This window comes from Plecotus auritus (genome assembly GCF_963455305.1).
Source record: "Plecotus auritus genome assembly, chromosome: 5".
In the NCBI taxonomy this organism is placed as follows: domain Eukaryota; kingdom Metazoa; phylum Chordata; class Mammalia; order Chiroptera; family Vespertilionidae; genus Plecotus; species Plecotus auritus.
Window position 1 is genome coordinate 185,462,266 of NC_137776.1, and position 15,014 is coordinate 185,477,279.

The following is a 15,014-nucleotide window of genomic DNA, read 5'->3' on the forward strand; positions in this document are numbered from 1 at the left end:
CAGCTGTGCTCCTGGTCCCGCAGCGGGTGGCCCAGGCCGAGACAGCTGCACAAAGACCGCACTGGGCATCGTGGCCCACACCCAGCCGCTCACGTGGAGGGGCCTCCTGCCCTCGGGCAGCCGGGGCCCAGCCTGCTGTCTCCTGGCCCCGCCACCACAGCTCTAGCCGTGAAGGTGCGATCCAGCCCAGCTGTCCTCACTCCCTGCACCACCTCGGCCCCGCCTCAGCCCCGTTGTGGGCAAAACAGAGCAACTCGCTGCTACAGTGACACAGCAACCCAGTGGGATAAACGGGAGCCGTCAGACAGCGGGCCAGGCGGGCTCAGGCCGGCCAGTCAGAGCCTGGTGAGGAGGGGCTGATGGGTGGGAGCGCTAATGTGAGCGAGAGACCGCCAGCGACACCGAGGCTGTCGGGACGATCCCGAGGACGGACGTGCCCCTGACGAGGCCGAGACGAAGTCATGTGGGCTGCTGGCCTGGCCTGTGTGATCGCTTTCTGTATTTATACAATTACGAGGCACAGAAAGAGCTTCCAGACAGCTGAGAGCAAAACCGGCTCCGTGAATTCCCGGGACAACCCCTCCCCCCATGCTGCCTGCACCCCCACCACCCAGGAGCACGCAGGGAACGTACTTTGTGACTTTGAAGATCCTCAGCAGCCGGAGAGCCCGCAGCACGCTGATCCCAAAGGAGGTTCCCGGCTTGATGGCCGCCCAGACCACTTCAAAGATGCTCCCCACGATGACCTGCAGGGGAGGAGGGTCAGGCTCCGGGCACACTCGGCCCCACGTGTGCACGGCGCCCCTGCAGCCCCGCCCTGCCTGCCTCCGCAGCAGCTCAAGCACACGCCTCGCACGGAGCTGCAGGCCCACAGGCCCGGGCCCGTCCTCCCCGCCAGGAGGACACGGACGGAGTGACAGACAGGGAAGGGAAGGAGGAAGTGCCACGGCGGGCAGCCTGCGGAAGCGCCCCACCCATCATGGCCTGGCCAGCACAGGCCTCCCTGTCCCGCACCTGCCGTCCACAGGCAGCCTTGCTGACCACAGGTCACAGCGCTGCAGCCCCAAGTCCCCCGGCTGCAGCCCCAAGTCCTCCAGTGAGGTCCAGCTTGACCCGCCTGGACCCCAGCGCTGGCCCTGCCCGGCTTCTCACTCACCCCGAAGTCGAAGCAGTTGAAGGAGGACCGGAAGTAGCTCCTGGGCCCCAGGCCGTACATCTTCAGGGACATCTCTGTGAGGAAGAGACCCAGGAAAACAAACTCTGCAAAGTCTAGGAGAAGCCGGAGAAGAGGGGGTTAGCTCGCAGCCTCCTCCCTCCGGCTCCGGCCCAGCCCAGAGGACACCAGGCCCGGCCTCTCCAGGAGCCTTCCCGCCCGGCCTGCAGCCGCCGAGCCCTGAAGCCTCAGGCAGGGCAGGGACAACCGAGGACGAGGGTGCAGAGCGATGCTCGCTCCAGTCCCCAGGGGGGCATGCCCAGTGCCATGGACGTGAGACAGGCTCAGCGGGGAGCTCCCGCATGGGACTGGGGTACCCAGAGCAGGGCAGACGGCGGGGCGGCCTGGACCCACCCCACTGCCTAGTCCCTCCCCCACGCCACGCTCTGATGGACGCCCCCAGCACCAGGCTGGGTTTGAACTTTGTTCACAGTTCGCCCCTACACCCTGAGCACCCCCAGTCCTGGCCAGCACGCTGCTCGCTCTGTGAGTCACACAGAGGCTCCTGTGGTCACTGCCGCCACTGGCTGAGCAGACCCTCCAGAGCCTCAGGACGCAGGGAGGACACGCTGTGCTGGGAGCCGTGTGGGGATTCCCGGCACAGACGCTGGCCCAGCCTGGGTGGAGGAGGCGGTCGGAGCAAGAAAGACCGGCCGGAGTTGATCGAGGCCCCCGACAGCAGACCCGCTGGCCCAGCCATGGCCACTCCAGGAATTCCAGGCGTCGGACAGGTCAGCCTGACCCTCCTCCCCAAGCACTGAGTTGGAATCGGCTCCTTGTTTCACACGGCGGGCCAATGGCTCAGTGCCCTCTGACCCCAGCTCAGAACCCATGGCCGAGCCCGCACGGAGAGAGAGGGTGCGAAGGGTCAGCTGGCAGCCACCGGCCAGGCTTCCGGCCTCTGGACCTCCAGCTGCTCCTGAAACAGACAGTGACGAGGGCCCCACGCCCCTGCCACTGCGCACCGGACCACCATGCTCCCGCGCTCACTGCAGCCTCCGCGGCACCATCGGGGCAGGTCTGCAGTGGCCTGCACCCCGGGCGAGCGGGGACACCAACTCCACTGCCCCCTGGGCCAGCCGCAGACAGACACACGACCGTCTATACGGCCCCAGGGCTCAGGGAGGGGACCCTTCCTCCACGGTCTGAGGACGTGCACAACCAGCCCAGGGAGCAAGCCGGTCCTCTGAAGCCAACTGAAGCTTCACCAGGGCACCCAGGCCAGGCGAGGAGGCCAAGAGCCTCCTGCAGAAGCCGAGGGCCAAGGTCAGAGGCAAGGACGCCCACTGACCCTCAGACAGGAACAGCTCAGGGCAGAGGGACCCTTCCAGCTGCCCGCAGGCTCCCTGAATGACTGCCCACAGGGGTGGGGGCGGGGCTGGGGGAGCTGGGCCAGCCCCAAAGGGCAGCTCACAAGGCCACAGCGACCTGGAGGCCCGAGGCTCCTGGCCACAGAGCCCCGATGTGCGATCACAAAGGCACCCCACCCCTCACAGGTCACTACAACAGAGCTCAGGCCCTGGGCGGGAGGCCACAGGAATGGGCCGTCCAGCCACCAGCACAGCCTCGGAGCTGACGCTGCCCAGGCACTCCTCCTGCTCCGGGAGATGGCCAGAGCGGCCGCAGGGGCACGGACAGGAGGGCGAGGCAGCGAGGAAGGGCAGCCCCCGCCTGCCTGCCTGCGCCCGAGAAAGCCCCGCCCTGCGCTTCACGCTCAGCCTCCTCTGAGGCCAAGGAGGGGGACCACGCCCTCATTCGTTCCTTCCGAAGGCTCAGGACTACAGGGAGGCCGGAGCGGCCGTTCGGTGACACCGCGTGCTCTTCAGCCCCCGCGGTCCGGAGCCGGAGCCGAGCCCGCTGCCTGCTGGCCGCTCCTGGAAGCTCCCAGGCCCTCTGGCTCCGGCTGCTGCTGCCCTGCCATCCACGTGACGTCGACACGGACGTGGGGAACCGCCTGGAGTCCTACCCACATTGCCCAGGGCCTGGGAACCACCAGCGTCCACGGCTCCTTCGCGCCTCAGGAGCTGCCCGGGCTGTGTCCCCCGGGGGCGTGGCTGGCCTGCAGGGCCAGGACTGGACAAAGGCTCTTGGGCTCAGTGGCTTCAGGCGCACAGAGCGCCCCGGGGGAGCCAGGACGGGAGCCACGGCCCCCAGCAGCCTGTGTCCACAGCTCTGGGAGCTCTTTCAGCTCCCAGCTCCCTGTGGCCTGCAGAGCCTGGGGGCACCCTGGCCTGGAAGGGCAAGGAGCCCCGCCCCCGCCACCTTCCTACCTCGTGGAACTGCCGCCGAGGCCAAGACCACTCAGGACTCGGAGCCCCGAGGCCCCGGTCGCGGCTCACGGACACAGGTTGTTAGTCAGCGCTGGTTACGGACACACCGGGTCCAGCCAATCAAAAAGAGGGTGGGAACAGCCCCGGGAGCCCCACTCCCCCTCCTCGGGGGCCGGCGGGAGCGCCACCTCGTGGCAAATGAAGCAAGCAGCTCTGTGCCTGGCCGCAGGTCTGAAGGCCCACAGGGAGGACCCAGGTCTGCCCGGGCTGGCTGGTGCCTGGCCATCCAACCCACTCCCCTCGTTTCACTCTCCTCCTTTCAGCTCTGCTTCCTGGAACCAGGGCCCAGGTCCAAGGCCTGGGCAGCCCTGGCAGGGGCCTGAGCAGCCTGTGGGGACACTGGGGTCAGGGCGTCCCAAGGTCACGGGCAATGGCCCAGGAGTTCCAGGCTGCAGCCTGGAGGTGTAGGGGGTGGGGGCGGGCCCATTACGTACACAGCGCGGTGGTGAGCCGCTGGGGCTGGTTGTAGTGCACCATGGCCACGCACAGCGTGTTCAGGGCCACCACGCACAGCACCACCCAGTAGAAGCTCTGCGCCTTCACCATGCGCCGCACGAAGAACCGGAGCATCTTCTCCTTCCTGCGGAAGTAGGACGAGCCCTCTGTCTTCCCGCTCTTGAGGCTGGCGCGGGCGAAGGGGGACCCTGGGGAGAGGGGGCTCGCTGAGCACGTGCAGGGGCAGTGGCCCCAGGACACATCCCCTCCTCCAGAGGTGCCCTCGCTCCCATAAAACCACCTTCGAGGACACTGGCCCCTGGCCCTGCCCCGTTCCACCAAGGACAGCGGCACCTCATGGGTGGATGAGGGGATGGGCGACGTGGTCTGTCTCCAGCCCCTTGGCCACCTTCCAGGAGCACAGCCCTGCACTCCAGGCCCCCCCACTCCTCCCCGCGGCCTGGGGGTCCTGCTGTACCCGACCCCCCTCCTGCTTTAACTGGGGTCAGCAGGGCAGGGTCTGGCTGTGAGCCGCACGCCCTGCCCGCCTCGGGGTTTCTCCAGCTTCTGGACTAAAGGCTGGTGTGTGCGTGCCGCTCAAAGCCCTTGGGCGTGGGCCTCGGCCCCAGGAGGAGGGGGGGAATGTGGGCATATGCGTTACGTGATGTCGAGCGCATCTGCGTGTGTGTGTGTGTGTGTGTGTGTGTGCGCGCGCGCGCGCGCGCGCACTAAGAGCACCATCAGGCGGGTGTTTCCTGGGTTCACTGAGATGGAAACAGGCCGAGGCCTTGGAGAGTCGCGTCTGTGTGGAGCAGCCTGTGGAGCAGCCGTCTCAGGCAGCAGCCACCACCCCGTCGGCCCAACAGCCCATCAGCCCGGCCCGCAGCCCTTCCCAGGACCCTGGCGGCAGCTTCCTGGCAGGCACTCCACATGCCACGCCCACCCCACCCAGGGAAGACGCTGTTCCATCCCAGCCTCCCTGGCTGAGCCGGGACCCGGCCTCCAGCCCCGTCCAGACAGCCACCGCCACCGCGGAGGAGCCGGAGCTGCTCAGGCCATGGGCCCTCCCGGCAGCCCGCTGAGGGCTGCACACCACCTGCTCCCTCCTCACAGGCAGCGGGGGCACAGAGAGCCGCAGGGCAGACGAGGGGACACACAGCAGAGCCGTGCAGACTCCGTGAAGCCACACTCAGACCCCACCCCTTTCTCGGTCATTCCCTCACACACCCACACCCCCTCCAGGACACGCTCACAGACCCACACCAGACACACCTAGAAGCATGGCCACCCTGGAAGGAGGGGAAGAGGACACGTGACTCATGGAGATGCTGTGAGCACACGTGGCCGGTGAGCCAGCCCCGTGGACTGGTCTCCGAATGGATCAGAACCCAACCGCTCACCACCCCTTGGCGGTCCAGCACCTTCTCCAGCTGAGCGAGCCGGGAGAACAGTCCGCTCTGCCGGGGCCGGCCCCCAGGAACATTGCCCCCCCCACCCCGCCTCCTGGCTTCCCCACACCCACCTGTGCCCACAGGAGACAGCCACACTCCCCCACTCAGCAAAGGCACAACCACAGGGGCATCCAGGCCATGTTTGCACCAAGCCCCACGCTCCACGGGCCCCTCCCTTCAGCACCCAGTCCACGGGGCCAGGACAGCAGGAGCAGGAACTGTAGCACCTTCCCCAGCAACAGCGCCCCGTTTCCTGTCTCCACTGGGAACCCAGGCCTCCCGCACGCTCACCGGCTCTCCCAGGCACCCCCGGCACAGGCCCCCGCGCTCCACCCCACGTGGCCAACCCGCGTGCCCCAAAGAGAAGGCTGGACACGAGTCCCCACAAACACTGCCCGCAGTCAGTCCTATGTGGGCTGGCTTCTGTCCTGTGGAGCCACCCTTGATGTCTCTCTCACGCCCACGTCCAGTTGGTTAGCCAACCCCGTGGGCTGGTCTCCAAATATATCCAGAATCCAACCACTCAACACCCCTGGTGGCGCCTCCACATCCAGGCCACCATCTGTGGGCTCCAGCAGCGGCTGGGGGGACGGCAGAGCCCGGAGCAGCCGGCAGCCAGCGAGCGCGCTGAACCAGCGAGCTTAGGCCTGGGCACAGGCCTGGGGGCACCCGTGGGCCCGCGGTGGGCACAGGACTAGCTCACTGGGAGGGGCAGGCAGCGGGGAAGGAGAGGCCGGAGAGCTGGGCAGCCCCGGTGACGGTGCCGGGCAGGAAGCTGGGTCCCAGGCCCCGCCCACGGAGCCAGGAGGGCCCTGACTCACCCACAGCACAGAGGTCGGCAAAGCGGTCCTCGCCCTCCTCGGCGTGGATCAGGTCGCTGCGGCTCTTCCTGGTGGCCGCCCGCTTCAGCACTGCTTTAAGCAAAGGGCAGCGGTGGGACACGTGAGCCGCGTGGGCGGCCTCCCCAGCCCCCGCGGGGATCGCCTCCTCCTGGCCTGGGCCTTTCCCGGGTCCTGCCTGAGGCGGAGGCAGTGGGGGCGCGGGGTGACTCGGTGCTGAAGCAAAGGGACCAGAGGTCTGAGGGTGGCTCCCGCCGTCCCTTCTCTCCCCGGGAACGCCTTGCCCCAGGTGACCAGGCCACGTTGGCGGGAGCAAGGCCCGGCCTGCGCAGCCCCAAGCCCGCACGGCTGGCCAGGTGAGGCCAGAGGTCAGGCCGGCTCCGCAGACCTGCTCACGGCCTGGGTGGGGCCCTTCGAACACCTCGCGCAGCCTGGCCGGGAGGTCTGCCCCGCGGGCTGTGACTGTGGCCCCAGGCCGTGTCTCTCGGTGGCAGCCTGGGGGCGGCCTTCCTGGGCCCAGAGAGATGCAGCTGGTTTGCCCTGCAGGCTTAAGGCCCAGCAGCGGCCTGCCCACACAGCGCTCTACGGTGACGGAAACGCTCAGGTCTTCGCGGGCCAATACGGAAGCGCCAGCCCGGCTGCTACCTGAGGTGTGGGCGGCGGGCCAAGCCACTGCGGTTTCGCCTCCACTTCTCTGCGCGGCACCTGCCTGGGAGCTCAGTTGCACCGAGAGCACAGGTGCCCGCGATGCCCAGGCTGCGACCCCGCGGGCATGGCCGTGCGGTGTGGGCCCACTCCAGCGACGGCCGCTCTGGCCCGCGGCACAGGCTCACCAGGAGCAGGCGCTGACCATCCCAGGGCCTCCCCGGGAAGGGTTCTGCCAGGTGTGCGCACGTGACAACGCGCAGGGGCCCGGCCTGGCGGACAGCTTCCTGTCCCACCACGCACGGGTGCACGTGTCGCCACCCGCTGGGGGGAAGCGCTACCAGGGGTGACCTACCATCCAGGGGGGACTTCTCCTCCGCGTTCTTGTCCTCCTCGGCCAGCATGACTTCCTCTGCGAGACACACAGCCACAGCCTCAGGGCGAGCCTGCCTGTCCCGCCCCACGCAGCACGCCTCTGCCTCTGCTTCCCAGAACCCCGCGGGCCCCCCGAGCCTCCTCCACCGGAACAGACACCCTGTGTGCCCCAGGCCAGGGCCGGACAGGAAGCCAGCAGGCCAGGCGCCAGGCAGCGCTCACCGGCCTTGAAGATCCACTCCAGGTAGCCGTTGAGCTCCCGCTCAATCTGCTGCTGCCGCCGCAGCTTCAGGAAGGCCCGGCGGTTCTCCACCCGCTCGCGCTCCTTGGCGAACTCCCTGTGACGCGGGCGACAGAGCACAGCTCAGGTCCCCGCGGGCAGGGACCAGGGAGGGGCTGCGACAGGAAACCCACCGCCTGGCCTCTGACCTGAGCACCCAGAGGCACAGCGGCCCTCCTGCCCAGACACCTACACACACACACACACACACACACACACACACACACACACACACACACGGGCGGCAGCACCTCGGTCCCCAGAGGGGCTCTGGGGGGCGGGGACCAGCCACATGGCCCTGCTCAGGGCTGGCCTGCCCCTCCCTCCACCCCAGGCCCCGGCATCCGTCACCCAGGACAGCTCCGGGACAGGATTCCCCAGAGGAGACGGCCCCTGGTTCCTCTGCTGTTCAGACCCAGCACCACTGCTCAAGAGGAGGGAGGAGGAGCTGGGTCAGGACAGGCCAGGGACAGGGGCGAAGGGACACATTCGAGTCCATCAGCCAACACAGAGGCTCAGAGTGAGAGGGGAGCTCACCCGCCTCCCCAGGCCCCAGCCAAGCTTTCAGGCTCACAGTACTGGAAGGAGGCCACACACACACTCACACACTCACACTCACACACTCACACACACACACTCACACACACACACACTCACACACTCACACACACACACACACACACTCACACACACACACACACACTCACACACACACACTCTCACACACACACACACACACACACACACTCACACACTCACACACACTCACAAACACACACTCTCACTCACACACACACACTCACACACACACACTCACACAGTCACACTCACACTCACACACACACACTCTCACACACAGTCACACTCACACACATACACTCACACACACACTCACACACACACACTCACTCTCACACACACACTCACTCTCACACTCACTCTCTCACACACACACACACACACACTCACACACTCTCACACACACACACACACACACACACACACACAAGCGCATACACCCATCCAGTCTGGCCAAGCTTTCTCAGCTCAGGCTCGAGGCAGGATCCAGGTCCACAAAGTGTGGGCAGGCACCCTCACAGCAAAAAGCATGCTGTCCTCAGCCGGGAGGCTGTCTCTCTTCCAGGAAAGCGGCTCTGGGCGCGGTGGCGTCTGGCAGGCCTGGCTCCTGGCACCCAGCCACAGAGGGAGGCTGGCTCTGCCCAGGCCTGACCTCTCGCCTGGGGCCCACACCCGCCTGAGCTGCGGCATCCAGCAGGAGAGGAAAGAGCTCCTGCCCGAGCTCCCCCCAAGTTCTGAGTCCACAGAACACGGTGTCCCCAGGGCAGGAGGGCCTGGGGCAGGGCCAGGGATGACAGTACTGCAGACTCAGCCGACAGCACCAGCAGGGACTGCTGCGCCACCAGGCCTGCCCTCCTCCAGCTCCAGTTCTCGGCGGAGGAATCACCAACTGCTTCACTTGGTGCAGGGCGGGCGCCCGGGCGGAGGAGGAACAGGCTGAACGGGCCCCAGCCAGCCCTCCCTCCGGCAGCTCCCCCCCCACCCCCAGGCGCGCTGCAGCTGCACCAGGTCCTGCAGGCCGAGCCCCTGCCCCAGTCCAGGCTGCAGGTGGCATCTGATGCCGCTGCCTTGGCGAGCACCCTGTGAGGCACCCACACGCCATGCGCTGGCCGCTGGCTTCAGAGGCCCCACCGCAGGGCTGGAAGAGGGGGTCCCCTGGCTGGACCTGGACACCGGAGGGAGGGCTCAGCCACAATGAGGACAATCATCGAGGCCAGGATGCTCCGGGGCATGAGGGCAGCTCTGCCCACCTCCCTCCTGCTCATTCCCCACCAGGGCTGCTCGCAGCCGCCACCACCCAGCGCGACCAGGACTTCTACCCCGTGCCCAGCGCTCCGGGCCTGCTGGTCCCTGTGCGGGGGCCTGCACACACGTGCCAGTGCAAGCACGGCCCTCACAGGAGACAGGTCCGAGCCGGAGCACGCAGGCCCTACCACCACGGTCCCCCCAGTGGCGGTTCCCCTCCCGGCCAGAATGACAGCTGCCCGAGGCTCCTCCCCACCCACCTCAGGCCCTGGGCCTGAACGGAACCCTCAGGGTGGGCGGGAGAGAGACCTTCTCCAGCCGCATGGGGGGAACTGACGCCACGGTGGGGACAGGGAGGCAGGCAGGCCCACGCCACGCAGGAGGGCACCGTGTGCCCCAGGCGTGCTCCCGCTCACTCCCACGTGAGTCAGGAAGCACCTTCCCCAAGGACGGACCCCGGCCTCGTGCCTCCCTTGTCCTCCCCTGGGCGCAATGGGGAGGCGACGGGTCGGGGCCAGGCCGGAGAGCCCGGTCGTCACTGTGACCGACACTCAGGGCCGCTCCATTCTTCCGGTCACCGCTGTTGCCCCAAACTCCCCAGGGACCCAGGTCAGAGGCAGCAGCAGCCCCTCCCCACAGTCAGGGGCCAGGGCGACGGCCAGAGACAGGGGACGGTCAGGGAGCGGTCAGGAGGGCAGCACAGAGAGAAGCTGGCCAGCGCTCAGAACGCTGCGAGTGCCCGCCCGCATGGAGCACAGCCCGTGGCCAGGCCAGGCCTCCCCCACCGCACCCGCCGGCTCACACGGGCCTGTGTCCACACCATCACCCGAGCACACGCAGGGGCAGCGCCAGCCATCACGGCTCTTACCCCGAGAGCACGCCCAGCACCAGGTTGAGCATGAAGAAGGAGCCGATGATGATGAGAGGGATGAAGTACAGCCAGTTCCAGGTGTTGCCGGCAGCATCATTTGTCTGGAAGCAAGAGGAGATGAGGAAGGACAGGGGACAAGACAGAGCCCTCAGCATGGAGGTGCCCTGGCCCCTTCTCAAGCACCTGGCAGGGTCCAGGCAGGGCGAGTCCAGGCGGGGGTGAGGGGCCCAGGCAGGACTCGGGAAGCCCCCCGCCCCTGCCCCACGGAGCTCTCCCGGCCACGGCTCCCAGAGGATCAGGCTCAGCTCTCCCGGCCACGGCCCAGCAATGCTGCACCTGCAACGCCGAGGAGCCGCCCAGGGTGAGGCCCCCAGGGCACCGAGGGTGGCACGCCCGGCCTCTGCCTGGACACCTCCTCCCGCCCCAGGCTGCTCCCGTGGGCAGCCACAGCCCCCAAGGCTCACGTCTGACCATCTGTCGGCAGCAGCCTCCTCACCTCTAGAGGCGGGAGCCCCGGCACATGGTCCCCAGATCAACAGCAAGCCCCAAAGTCCCCAGAGAATGTTCCGGCATGTGCCTGGCCCGTGACAGCCTGCACCCGGGCATGGCCTCAACAACCAAATGCCAAGAAGGGCACCTCCCGGGCCGAGGGTGCTCACAGCGGCCCATGGATCCAGTTAATTTCCGACTGTTGTTTTGTTTGTACGGGTCCTCAGTGGACGTGCTGGGCCCAGTGCTGGGCATGACCAATGGGGTGGGGTGCTGCGGGCGGGCGGGCGACCGCCGGCCCCGTGCTCCTCTCTAAAGGCAGCTCCAGTCCAGGCCAGCGCCCTGGGCAGGCAGAGGCAGGCGCGCCCTGGGGATTCCCAGCCTCCAGCATCTGTGGCCTGGGCGGGACGTACAGACTCTCCCCGAGCTCCCGGGGCCCGGGACCGACTCCAACTTGTGGCTTCTGACTCCTGGACACTGACCCGGGAAAGACGCTCCGACTCCAACTCCAAGGGCCATCCGCACCCGACCTCACCTCTGCCCGGCCCTCCTGCCACGCCTGTGCGCTATGGGGCCCCCATGGAGCAGGAGCAGCGGGCCCCCCACTACTCAGACTTGGCTCCTGCAACCTCCTCTAATGGATCGTTCCCGGCAGCAGCCAAGCCACGCTCTTCTGCTCTTAAACAAAACAAACCAACGGGACGTGCACTTCTGGGAAGACGGAGTAGACACGCGCTTCCTGCTTTCCCACTCAGGACAACCAGGCCTGGCGTCAGCAGACAGCAGGCCCGGGAAGACCCTGCGAAGGTGGCGGAGGCAAAGGAAGCCGACCCGCGGGGACCAGGCCGCAGCGAGGGTCCTGGTGCTCACTGGTTCGCTCCCGGCCTCACGTATGCAGACCTGTCGCTGAAGCAGCCTGCGGCCTGGAGACGCCAACAGGCACGGAGGGAACGTCAGCACGAAGCCAGCTCCCTCCAACCGAAGGGCCAGGGGCGGGCTCGCAAGACACCACTCCAGCCAGAAGGGGCTGCCACCTCTGTCCCTGCCAGCAGCGGCCCAGCAGGGAGCCCAGACTGTAATGAGGACACCGACCTAGCCGCACCCCAAACCGGGGAACAAGCAGGGAGGGGGGACAGCCCGCCTTAGCAAGTGTAGCGCGAGGCCTCTCCTGTCCCCCCCGCCCCCCGGTGGGAGCCTGAATTCCGCTCCCACGTGGCAGGAAGGAGACACACCGTCCCCACCCTGGTGAGGTGCTGTCAGTGGGGCCTCGCGGAGAGTCAGGGCTTTCACCTGCACCCCGCAGTACAAGGCGACACCCTCACCCACAGCACAGACCCTGTGGAGAGCAGAGGCTCCCCCGACCCTCCCAACCAGGGGAGCACCCTACAGGCACACTGCGGAGCAGACTGCCCCACCCCCCGCCCCCCGCCCCCAGCAGGAACAAGGAGTCTGAAGGGCATGTTTAACGGAAGGACGGAATGAAAGTGAGAACGCGATACAGCCACCGGGAAGGACAGAGCTACAGCAGTTCCAAGAGGCCAACGTACAGCATCGCGAGAGGAAAGAGGGGCAACCCGGACCCGATCAGGGTGCACGCGGAGGCAACCAGCTGACGTGTCTCCCTCGCCTCAGTGCCTCTCTCTGTCTCTCCCTTCCCTTCCACGCTCTCTGAAGATCAACGGAAAAGACCCTCAAGTGAGGCTTGACCAAAAATTTTTCAAAATAAATAAAATCACAAATAACCCAACTTCTAAAAAAATATTTTCTTTATTGACTTCAGAGAGGAAAGAAGGAGAGAGAGAAACATCAGTGATGAGAGAGCATCATGGATCGGCTGCCTCCTGCACGCCCCCCACTGGGGCTGAGCCCACACCCCGGGCCTGTGCCCTGACCGGAATCGAACCGTGACCTCCTGGCTCATAGGTTGACGCTCACCCACAGCCAGGCCGGCCAGGTGACAACCCAACCTTTAAATGGGCACAGGCCCTGAGTACACACTTCCGCAGAGAACGCGCACACGCGGTGCGATGACGACACACAGGCGCTCGCCGCACACGCCCCTGCAGCACCGCAGACCTTGAAGCCAACGCGAAGCACCACTCCAGCGACGAAGACCGTCTCCAACTAGAAAAACTCCCAGGAAAGAACCACCGACAGACCGCGGCCAGGGGACACCGGGCGCTGTGCCACAGGAGAGGACACACCGTGGCACACAGGCATGGGAAGAGCGTCCCGCCACGACCGTGAGGAACGGAGATCCCACGCGGGCTGCGTCCCCGCGTGCGTCTCTGAAGGGCTCGAGTCAAACAGCGACAGCACCAGGAACGCCATCACCCCAGGAAAGCGCACGGCCTCCCGAGGAGTTCTACTCCCGAAGACACTAACCGGCAACAACAGCACCAGGAACGGCAGCGGCATCGCCCCGGAGGAGCGGAGGCTACGTCTGCGCGGAAACTGCACTCGGGCGTGCGGAGCCACGTTAGTCCCAGCGGCCCAACCTGGGGCGGCCCGATGCCCTCCCACGGGGGAGCGCGAATGAGGCCCACGCTCGCCGCTCCGCCGAGACCAGCAGCCAGAGAACGGTGTGGAGTGAACCGGCCAGGACCACAGCTACAAACACGACGCTCTTGAAATGGCAAAACAGCAGAGTCGGCACCCCGGGCAGTGGCTGCCAGGGACGGGACAGCCTCCCGCCTGCTGGTGACACAGCCGGTTCTGCAGGCTGTGACCCTGGCGGGAACAGGGCAAGGACCGCGGATCCGTGCTGTTTCCGGCCACCGTCCCCTGAAAGCCTTTAACTTCAGAGTCAGTGCCCGGATCTCCCTGCATCACCTCCCGGCGCCCGGCTCCAGGTCCCAGGGGAAGCCCTTCCGAGTTGACTTTACGTGCCGTCCTCACCTAGTACTGCCTTCCGCCTTTAACCCTTAACCTTTAACCTGACCTTCCAGGGCTCGTGCCAGTCACGTTTACCTGCCCCTTCCTGGAGCCCTCATGCCCCCTGACCCGGCTCCTGACGCCCTCCCGGGCGCGCTTTGCTCTGCTGGCTCCCGAGTTCCTCCCACCCCGCCAGGCCCAGCCAGGAGCCCGCTCTGCTGCACTCTGGAGCCGCCGCTGCAGGCGTGGAGCCGGCTCAGCGCTGGGCGTTGGCTTCTCCATCTGCACTCATTACCCAGGCGATCTCACCCCCCACCAATTTTAACCACCACCCATGACTTCACACATGCACCCGGCAGCCCTGCGCCCCTGTGTGCCCACTGCACACGCAGCACCCCACTGCGACATGATGGTTGAGCACGTCACGGATCAGAGCAGAATGCAGGCTCCACCCCCACTCCTCAGGAGCAAAACTGAGCGGACACCCCGTTCCCCACATCCCCCCCGCTCCCCCCCGCGGCTCAGCTCACAACTCGTGATTCTTCCTCTCCTGGTCCCTGATCCAGGCGACTGCAGAGCACACAGCCTATGGGTGTGCACACGCACACACCTTCCCCAGGTCGTTCGCGCCGAGTACAGTGAACGTGTCAGAACCACATGTATGTAACCCACACTGTGTCTCCCACTGGCCCTGGAGGGAAGTGTGGAGACGCCCAGAGTGACAGGAAGTCCCACAATCACTCCCAATAGAAAGCAGTCTGGGTTCAGAGAGTGTCCAGTCCCGGCTGCTAGCAAACTGGTCAACATGCTCCACATGTTGCCTGCGGCACAGCTGGCCTCCGTCAGCGGGAGGGACGTGTGGAGGGACACGCGGAGGGACACGCGGAGGGACACGAGGCCCCTGTGCCCCTGGCGGCACCCTCCCTCCCACAGCTGCGGGGCTGGCTGGCAGCCAACACAGGAACGGGAGGAGGGTGGGGGACAGGCAAGCCCCCCCTTCGCCCCTGAGGTAACTGTCTCTCGGGGCCCGCAGGAATTGACGGCGACTCCGCTTACTCTTCTCCTCCAGCGGGGGAGCCCCACCGCCAGTTTTCAGGGGTCCACGCTGAGCGATGTTCTCTGCTGAGACCCCTCACCCCGGGTCGGAATTTAAAGGGGCTTCTGGTTGCCCACCGTCCCCAGCCACAGCTGGTCCACGAGAGGCCCCTGCTTGGCACGGAGTGCCCTCCAGCTCAGGAGCCGCGTCTGCGGGAACCCGAAAGCCCTCCCTGGGAGAAGCCTCCCCACACCGCCTGCCTGGCCTCCCGCACCCGCCCTGCTACCCCTCTCCGTGTGCACAGTGGCCACCTGCTCGACGCCAGCCTCACGGCGCATCACTGTCACCGCGT

The 15,014-nt window shown here is 66.7% G+C and overlaps 1 protein-coding gene across 12 annotated transcripts in view; it reads right to left on the reverse strand.

Moving 5' to 3' along the window:
- The window catches only part of CACNA1B (calcium voltage-gated channel subunit alpha1 B), a 123,226-nt gene that overhangs the window by 85,639 nt on the left and 22,573 nt on the right, over positions 1-15,014 (reverse strand). For 8 of the 12 annotated variants that reach the window (XR_013960695.1, XM_080670281.1, XM_080670280.1 and 5 more), the window contains exons 7-13: positions 10,261-10,364; positions 7,511-7,626; positions 7,269-7,325; positions 6,251-6,343; positions 3,978-4,187; positions 1,157-1,269; positions 634-746 (exon numbers count right to left, since the gene is read on the reverse strand). Coding sequence is in view for 11 of the 12 variants with exons in the window: in XM_080670281.1 (XP_080526407.1) it covers positions 634-746; positions 1,157-1,269; positions 3,978-4,187; positions 6,251-6,343; positions 7,269-7,325; positions 7,511-7,626; positions 10,261-10,364 (806 nt within the window). In the remaining variant the exon portion in view is untranslated. The remainder of the gene's footprint in view (positions 1-633; positions 747-1,156; positions 1,270-3,977; positions 4,188-6,250; positions 6,344-7,268; positions 7,326-7,510; positions 7,627-10,260; positions 10,365-15,014) is intronic. The other 4 variants (XM_080670289.1, XM_080670284.1, XM_080670286.1 and 1 more) reach the window with 1 other exon arrangement.